Below are 10021 nucleotides of genomic sequence, written 5' to 3'. Positions count from 1 at the left end.
GGCATGTTATAGAGCAGGTGGAACGGAACAGATTGATCTATGGTTCAGGATATCCTGTAATTTGTTTATTTAAATCGCTGCTCAATGTGAACTAAAGAGTCCAGTGGGCAGTCTTAGTGATTGACAACTACTTCTTTATGGACACTAATTGCAGGGAAGGCGGTCATTCAATCGTTAAGTTGGACCGCCCCCTGAAGTCTTTAGCCCACGGTAAACAGGAATTTAAATGGATAAATTCTAATACTCCATTTTTTCTCACACAACTATATATCAATCGGTTCAGCTCCTCCTGCACTTTAACATGCTGCCTGAAAATAGCACAACATGCTCAATGTGACAGGTTCCCTTTAAGGAAATCCAGAAAACATGACCTGCTGGAGGTACAAGAGTGCCGGAGTTTAGGAACTCGGCTATAGAACACCATACAAAAAGCAAATGCAATCAGAAAATAAAAACGAAGCCAAGGTCTCCTAGATAATGATGTCCTACTGAAATGTTATATTACTAAACAAGAAATAAGACAAAGGAAGACATTGAAGGAACAAAGACAGTTTAATCCAGATTTCATAATTTAGTACGGTTGACTTCTTCCAAAGACACTGCTGATAGCAAAATATTCTGAGCATTACATTTTATATACAACATTAAAGAGGACCACTATGACTCAAGGAACAGTCCAAAATTTGACAGCACCCAATGAAAGACTGATGCAATTTTGCACTAAATTTAAGCAAAATCCCCACATGGGACCGCAGGGATGATAACAAATCAGTAAACCAAATTGTGCATACGACAGTATTCCTGAAATGGCAAATAAATGGAAATACGTAAATCATTACAATACATATTTTAAGACAAAGTCTTCCATTGCTCTGTGAAATGGTTCTTCTTTAAGGTATGATAGTAAGACCAGAAGTCTATAATATAGTAGGGCTGCCAGTTTGGTTATTTACATAAAAGGGAAAAAATTAAATAAAAAAAGAGAAGCCACATGGATGAACACTGTGTCCTAGCAGCAACGCTTCCTTTTACAGCACACATATGAACATGGTACTATGCAGCGTGGACGGTGTGGTGTTCAATTTAAACGGTCAACCAATATAGAATTCATCCTTGCTACTCAAATGCATTTACACTTGTCACTATCCCTCAGCTGGCTTTTCTCTGCACAAAATATCTACAGTAAAGCGCAATTCCCCTCAATGATCACAAGGGCACCTATATTTCCAACATGTATGATTAGAAGTTGTCTGCAGTGGAGTACAAGACCGCAGAGGCTTCTTAGTAGTAGGTGGGTAAAAGAACATTCTTCTGAAAGTAAGGACTAAGTAATTACACAGACAGGATTGAATGTCTGTTAAATTATGAAATAATTTTATAAGGATTTGCCTTATGTTCTTATAGTACATGCACTTCTACTTCATCGAGGCATCTTCATTACCAGCTGGCCATCCAGAAAAGATTGCAGTTGGTTGGATGGTCAATGGACCAACAGCTATCCTCCTCGACCTATAAAAATGCCCCTTCAGCTTTGCAAAATGGGCATATTGTTTCAATAGGGGGAGTGAGACTAGCAGAACCAGGTATCTCGCATACACCTAGCAGGGAAACAAGGGATTAAAATCCAGTTATGGGCTTCCCACATAACACTTTAGATTGTCGACAGATCCTTTCGAATTGTTAGAATTTAAAAACAACTTCCCAACGTTACTTTAAAGAACGGGTGTCGCAAATTATTTTTTTTTTATATATAAATTGGATTTTAGTGTGTTATTAAAATTTATTTTGTTGTGTTTGTGTTTTACTTTATTTTTTCTAACTTTTACTTCACTATGGGGACTGCAATTTTTTTTTTCATCTCTGTATGTGTCGATTAACGACACATACAGAGATGGAATACGGCACATACATCCCCATAGAGAATGCGTACGGGAGCCGTTCCATTCACTATGGTGTACGCCGTCTGTGTGGGAACGGCGCATGCGCCGCTCCCACACAGTCCAAAAGGAAGGTCTTCGGCCGAGCGACATCCGGCGCCATTTTCATGTGGACCGGAAGCCGCGGCCGGACAGTAAGATGACTACTTCCGGTCGCGGCTTCCGGACATGTGATTAGAAGCAAGTACTAGGAGCGGAGTGAGCGGACGGAGCGAAGGGAGCGGCGGCGGCAGGAGCAGGTAAGTTATGTCTGTATTTGTTTGTGTTTCACTGTGTGATTACCACTGTATGTAAGCCTACTACACTGTGCATTCGCTCAAAAAATGGCGGCACACAGTGTAGTAGGTTTGAATATTCAATCCCATCCTTTCTCCTGGCACTAGCCAGGCTAAGGGAGGGGGGATTCTGTGAGCTCACTAGAGCGTGTGTGTCTACACCAATTTTGCAGCATAAAGCAATGTGGTTGCTTTACCACATGCCAATGCTGCAATTTTGGAGATAGCTCCCTCTAGTGACCAGCAAAGGGAAATGTTATAAATTAGAATCTAATTTATATTTCCTGACTTGTGAAAAAATAAAAAAAAATAAGACAATGTCTAATCATGTATATACGAACTGTTAAAACTAAAAATAAAAAAAAAATCTAGCGACACATTCCCTTTAAAGACGTTAAAGTTCACTATACACATTGTATAGGGTCAGCAAATATCACCCCAGATCCCTCATACCAACATGCATGTTTGGCTCCACCAAAAGGTGCTGTCAATTTCTATGGAGTAGCTGCTGCCAGATACCTCTGGCACTGCTAATCATTAGGGGTCTGGTAGGTAACAATAGGATCAACTAGGGATAGGCGTATTATATATCTTGTCAGAATGGATTATCGGTCGTGCCAAAAACCGAGAAATTCGTTGACAGTAATATTATTTGTAAAAGACTAAAAGTGGCTTAAGTAGGCCATTTAGAATAAAAACAATGCAGCAATAAAAAATAGAGTGATTGCTATCCAGATCGCTTTAAAACTACAAATTTCAACATTTAATGTGCAGAACATCAATATTTGATCATTTTTACAGTTTTGGTTTTTCATGAACAAACTGACAATGCCCTTCACAGATCAACTTTACTCAAAGCTCAAAAAAAATAAAATAAAAAAAATAGATATGAGGAATGGAGGTCTTTAACCCCAATATCCAACTCACAAGTTACAATGGTCCAAGAAGAAGAGATTGGTGAGCTTTGTATATCCCCAGTGTAGAACTGTCCCTTTCCCCACTATGACATGGATGAAATACTGTGGTTACCGGTGTCTGCCCCATGTTAAAGTAGCTACTCTGACCAGTGTTCCCTCGATAGCAGGTTGGAACAGCTAAGGTACAACTGTTCATTGTGAAGACCCCAAACAACTTCCCAATCTCACCTTCCTTGGCTCTTGAGTGATTTGAATAAATGCGTTCAACAGAAAATACTTGAATTTTAGAAATTAAATTTTGAATTTACTTCAATTAAAATGGTGTTGAAATGAGCGTAGTTTAGTCATAAGACACTTCAATATTTCTATTTTCCCACATGCCACTATTCCATTCTTTACCTTAAAGATATGGACTTATGAGATTTCCAATTTATCTCATGTATTTTAAAAGTTTCCAATAATCCAAGATTTTGTGGCTAAATGTACCAAAACGAAGAAATCATCAGATGAAATATGAAATGTCTTGATTCTGTACCGAAGGGCCAAACCGTTTTAATAGCTAAAGTAAAAGAAAACAAATCCCAGCTAATTGTGCGTAAACAGGGAACGTCAAAACAGAGGCAATAAAAAAAACACATTGGTTGCGAAAAAGTTACTAGAAGCAGAACGAGGTATTCTATTTAAGTTGCTCCCCCTCATATATGGATAAAATCTGCACGGAGAAGAGGGACCAAAAAAAAAAAAAAGGATTTGTTTAATCCTCCTAACAAAAGAACAAATAATTGCTTACTAATTTGGAAGACTACTATGTGCATGCACGCCACGAAAGACAGCAGATTATTCATATTGCACTTACATACATTTATTTGGCTTTATGGAAAGAAAATTTTTCTGTGGGCAAAGATTTTTTTGATCAAGAGGATTCCCATCAGAAAGTATAATTCAATACAACTGGAAGGACTATTCCAATGCCTTAAAGAGTAGCGGGTCAACGCTATCACAGGTGCAGCGCTTGACTTCATCTAAGGGTTACACTGAATATTGCCCGTACTCAGTAGGGAGGTGGTTGCATATATGGGGTCAGGCTCCACTGCAGTCTATGGAACAAATAGACACAGCTGAGGGGGTGTAGTCATATTTTTCCATATCTTGTTAGGTTAAGTCTATAATTGGATTTCCACCATTTAAACTCCGCATTGATAATGTCCATAAAAAAACCCCCAAAAAAACAAGACATCCTGGATGTAAAAAGCATTGTTTTAAAGAGCAATGTATGGGTAGGTAGGACACAACAGTGTATGTACGACAGAGCCGTGTACTGTATACCACACAAATGAATAAGGGAAGCCGAGAACTTCAGTGACAGCTTTCAAGGTCCCCTGGTCCGCCAGTTACCCACCACGGGCCTAATAAGGGACAATGATATTATTGAGGATACACTTGGCCAGCTGGATTTTAGCTTACCAGCATTTATAACAGTCAAATATATATAGTAGGCAGAGGCTTTCATAAATGTGAAGGACATCAAAGCAAAGTCTGAAATTCTGTATCAAACCTTTTATTAAATAGTTTGCTGCAAACATTTAGACTTAAACTCTGCTAAACAACTGTATGCTTAACAATAACTGCTGTAGACGTCATCTATTTCTTTAGCTCGCCTGGTCCATTTGCTATTAATCTATCAAAAATGCACAATTAGCTGAAAATGGCAGGAAACACCATCTCCTGAAATGTGATGTCCATAGGTTAGTGTACATGAAAGGGTAAAAAGTATATAAAACAAAATGATACAAAAAAAAAAAAACAACCAGCTTGAAACCTTCATGTTCCCATTTGCAGATGACTCACTGTATTCTCCAGGAGAAATGTTTACTACGCAATATTTCTTAAGATACACAACATGAAGGGAAACAGCTGGACAAAAAGGGGAAAAAAGGCACATACCCCACACAATAAGAAGTCAAAATTAGGCCAGGAAACTTAATAAGCAGCATGTAGAGTTACAAAGTAAAAAAACAAACAAAACACTGGATTACAGAGGCAAGAAGGAGTTGTAGTGTTTCTAACTTTCTAATTGGTGATGTCATTATCCTTTCTTCAAATTAACATGTGCATCGATAAACATATAAAAATCAGTGAGAACAGAACTCATTCACCATACAAGAAATATTGCAGCAGTTTTCAGACTATAGAAAAAAAAAAAAACTAAAAATGTTAAAGGAACATCACACAACTCCATTTAGACTATATCTGACCAGACGGATTTGTTCCATGTCAAAGAGATTCAGAGTAGGGAGATTCTGAAATTACAAATACCACAGGGTATCTATCACTAGGACAAACCCCTTACAATAGAGTGCCGATAGGAGCGTCTCAAATTTTGTGTGCGCTATATGGACATTGTGTGTTGCCTTTCAGAGAGCTCCCAGCCAGTCCCAATTCTACTCTAGGGCAAGGAAGAGATTATATGTGACTTCTCTGTCAGCCAATCTGAAGTACCGAGAGGGGTGTATAAATGAAACATCTAGTTTGCCTTTATGAACGTCTTACAGATGTCCTATATCAATAGGGTTTTTTTCCCCACCACAAACTTTGATGGCATATTGATTGGATAGGTCAATAAAAGCGTGAACGATTTGGGGTCTAATCATTAGGACCACTGGCAATCCCAAGAACAGGGGTCCTATATTCCTTGTTTACAGTGGAGCGATAGCTGTGCATGCATGAGCCGTCTCTGTTATATTTTTATTGGAGATATCAAAACAGCGGAGCATGCTGAGTATAATGGAGAGTGCCTGTGCAGCCAGTTCTCCTCTGCAATTTGGGGACATGGGACCCCTGTTGTCAGGATTTGCTTGGACCCAAACCCATTAAGCATTTATGGCATATCCTATCAATAGGCCTCAAAAGTTTGGTTTAAAAAAAAAACCGTCTTTCATAGTGACAGGTGCCCTATAATCCATATGGCTATGTAAATACCTGCTAAAAATTACCCCAAATCATGCAGGTGCAACCTATGGAGAATAGCTTCCTGTACGTGTAGAATGAGAAGGGGTGGGAACAGCGTACCCGATTTAATACTGATCGGCTCTTCACAAGCTTTCATTGCACCTATAGAAGTGACGGTCATAGACACAAAGAAAGCCAGTTGTTACAAGTACCAAAATCAGCGCAATCCACTGAACTGTCTTTCTGCTGGATAGCGTTTACATGTCTGTAGAATAGAAAACGTAAGATTTTTTTTCTCCGATTTTTGATAACGTTCAGTGGAGGAGACAAAAGGAAAACTGCCTCACACAGAGAATTTGAACTGCCATCACATATACATTGCAAAATAAAGGATTTAGCATTTACATTGAAAAGACACCATCCCAGGATACCTCGATCTTATACCTGAATGAGATTAGCAATCTAAGGAACCCTTGTTGCAGAAAGTAAACAGAAAATTTAAAACAATTAAAATAACATACAAAACAGGATCTTCAAACTTATTAAAACCACAAATAGATTTGATTACAGTTTTCTTCCTCATAAAAGGACTGAATGTGTGACAAGAGTCTTGGTGCCGACGTATGAACACACACTTTAGTCCCATCGCCAAACAGTTTTTTTGTTATTAAACTTTTCATTTGAATTGTGAGACGGGTGATGCCCATATGCTGCTGTACACAAACGGACATGGCAGCTAAACAACTTTCTGGCGGGAAAGGGAGGAAAAAGAAGGAAAATAATAAAAAATGAAAGCACTTCATGCCTTAATTTACAAGATGAATTTTCCTAAAAAGAAACCAATGAAAATTGCTGCAATAACGACAAGAAGTGATGGGATGGGGTTGCCTTGATCTTTCAGCATTCCTCTGCCCTTCCTCCTCTCGTCCTGAAAGAAAGAAATAGTGATCAATTCCCACTCTAAAGACTGGTTTACACGAGCAGATTTCTGCCCACCATAATGAGCGCCAATAACGGGTCGATTGTTGCTTGTTTAAAGGCCCTTTAAAAAGGGCTGATGCAAACTGCATGGGGGCGAAGGATCTTTGGGGCCCCATACAGTCTGTCGGCAGCACATCCCGTTTACATAAGGATTTGTGCTATCCACAAAGATGATTTTTAGGGTTGCATAAAAGATGCGACCATTTGTTAATTCATCGGCTGATCGTTGCCCTGTTTACACAGGACAATGATGGGCAACACTTATTCGTCCAATCATTGGCCCGTGTTAATGGGCTTTTAGCAGAAGCCCATGAGTTGTTCTTTACTTACCAAACACCACTGTAAACAGAGCCTAAATGTCCTATTACACGGGCCAATGATCGGGCAAACATGCTTTCATGTGAACTCTCGTTCCCGATCATTGCCCTAAACCCTACGAAAACAAGGCAATGATCAGCCGATGAATGAGCAAATGCACATTCATCGGCTGATCATATAGTTTATGCAACATAGAATATTATTGCTGACATGATGGAAATGTATGGGGACGAGCGCTCATTAACGATTGCTCGTCCCCATGCATTGCTTTGTGTGAAAGGAGTGCCGATCAACGAGCTGTCTCGTTGATTGGCGTTCGTTTTCACGGCCCATATCAGACCATGTAACAGGAACTTTACACATTTTAGGTAATAATTTGTGGTACATCAGTATTTGCATGTGATTTGTATTAGAGAAAAATCCCAAAATTTTTTTTTTCTACAGTCAAACTCCATAAGCAAGTTCACAAGCAAGTATATAGATCATTACTATTGTAGTGATACCAAATATGTGTACCTTAGCATTAGCTACACCTTATATCTACACTAATACTCAAAAGGTATCCAATTTTTAAAAATTAAAGTGTAACTAAAACGTTAAACAAATTTGACATGTCAGTGACATGTAGCACTGAGACCCCTACCAATCGCTTGAAAAAAAGTGGCAGAAGTGCTCATGTGAGCCGCTTCGTTTCTGTTCGGCTTTTTCTGCAAATCAATGTATCGGAGTACATGCTCAATAGAATGTCTATGAACTTGTACTCCGCTACATCGGCATTCTGGAAAAAGCCGAATAGAAACGAAGCGGCTCAGCGCGCACACGAGCACTTCTGCAGCTTCGTTTTAGCGATTGGAGTGGGTCTCAGTGCTCGGATCCCCACCAATCAAAACTTCTGACAAGTCAGAAGTTTGTTGAATGCTTAGTTACCCTTTAAGCTTTATTTTTCTTTTAATAAACAGGTCAGTCAGTGTGGTTGGTGTAACTTTATAGTTAGCTGTATCTAAAAAAAAGTCTGCATACGCCACCCAGCCCCGTCTGCATACGCCACCCAGCCCGATGTAGATGATGCCACACAGCACGACATGAATGCCCTACATGCTCACCGATGCAGCGCTGTCTTCTTCAGGTAAGGCCTCTCGTCTTCTTGGGATCTGCGGCAACGTGATGATACTCACCGATATAGCTCGTCTTCAGGTGTCGTCTCTCGTCTTCACGGGATCTGCTACGGTGGCGAGATGACGTCACACACCCATAGTACATCATTGTTCTGTAAACGGCCGTGTGAATAAGGCCTAAGGCTACATTCACACGACAGTGAACAAAACGGACATTAAAAACCGAACGGTCAGTTTTTCATGGCCATTTTGCATCCGTGCGTCTCCAAATTTTCATCCATTTCCAGTCCGTCTGTCCGTTTTTAATGTCCGTTAAATAAAACTGATGGATTTAAATTTGTTGGTTTTATTGTCCAAACCCTCTGAAAACACCAGTGCCCACTGTAGATATAGTGCCAGTGCCCACCTAGTGACAGCACCTACGCCCTGCTGTAGACGGCAACTACGCCCTGCTGTAGACTGCAACTACGCCCATGTAGATAGCGCTACTGTAGCTCCGTGTAGGAGAGGAATCCCACTCCTAGAGGTAGCTGCTGGCTTCACTGTCCACATATGGGCAGGGACGTCAAGGGTTTTCCCAAGACAGAGTATTCCGCTCATAGACGGAGCCCCTGACGTGTCTGTCCATATATGGACCGTGACGTTAGGAGAGCGGAATCCCCTGCCAGAGCGGGCCGGGGATTCTGCTCCAAGAGTAACTCCTTGACCTCACTGTCCATATATGGATAGTGATGCCAGGTGGAGTCACCAGGAGCGGAATCCCCTGCCAGAGAGGGCTGGGATTTCCACGCCTACAGGGAGCTACAGTGGCGCAATCTCCAGGGATGGGGGTGTTGCTATCTTCAGGCACGGGTGTGCCATCTACAAGATTGGAGTCCCCGGCCAGAGAACTTGCGATGCTCTGGCCGGGGCTCCATAGTTGAAAGCCCAACATAACTGTCCATATATGGACAGTGCTGTAAGGGGCTTCCCTGGGCTCAGTGCTCAAAGCAGATGTATACAGGAAAACCTCGGCCATGATCAGTTTTTACCAGCCGTTACAAGGCTCGTTTCCTTCTATAGGAGCCGTGGGGCCATCAAAACAGCCGAAAATAGGACATGTCCTATTTTTTTGATGGCCAGCGTTCACGGGCAGTTAACAAAACCGGCTGTGTGAGTACACCCATAGAACTGTATTGTTCTGAAAACGGCCGTGTGACGGCCATTACAAAAACAGCTGTCACATGGCCGTTTTTCAGTCGTGTGAATGTAACCTAAGATAACAATTAATCCGCAATGCCGCAAATTCGTTCTGCAATGCGGAAAGTCTGTGTTAATGAAAAGTTCATGTATTTGTTATTCTTAAAAACAGAGGCGAGACACAAGTCCTGTTTGTGTAGTTTTGTATAATGAAACTGTAGCTAGCTAAAGACACTATAAATTTAAAGGAACACTAAGCATAAAAAAATGCACAAAAAAAAAATATAACCCAGCACTTCCTCTATTTATCTTCTCCTCTCCTTTGAGCCCATGTGTCTCATATTACAGTT

At 40.6% G+C, this 10021-nt stretch overlaps 1 protein-coding gene across 1 annotated transcript in view; it reads right to left on the bottom strand.

Moving 5' to 3' along the window:
- Nucleotides 1-533: 533 nt before the first annotated feature.
- VAPA (VAMP associated protein A) overlaps nucleotides 534-10021 on the bottom strand; it is a 45313-nt gene continuing 35825 nt past the window's right edge. The window contains exon 6 of the mRNA XM_075826431.1: nucleotides 534-7006. Within this exon, the coding sequence (XP_075682546.1) occupies nucleotides 6890-7006 (117 nt within the window). The 3' untranslated portion in view covers nucleotides 534-6889. The remainder of the gene's footprint in view (nucleotides 7007-10021) is intronic.

This window comes from Rhinoderma darwinii, chromosome 5 (assembly GCF_050947455.1).
Source record: "Rhinoderma darwinii isolate aRhiDar2 chromosome 5, aRhiDar2.hap1, whole genome shotgun sequence".
NCBI lineage: Eukaryota > Metazoa > Chordata > Amphibia > Anura > Rhinodermatidae > Rhinoderma > Rhinoderma darwinii.
This window is presented reverse-complemented; position numbering and strand designations above follow the sequence as displayed.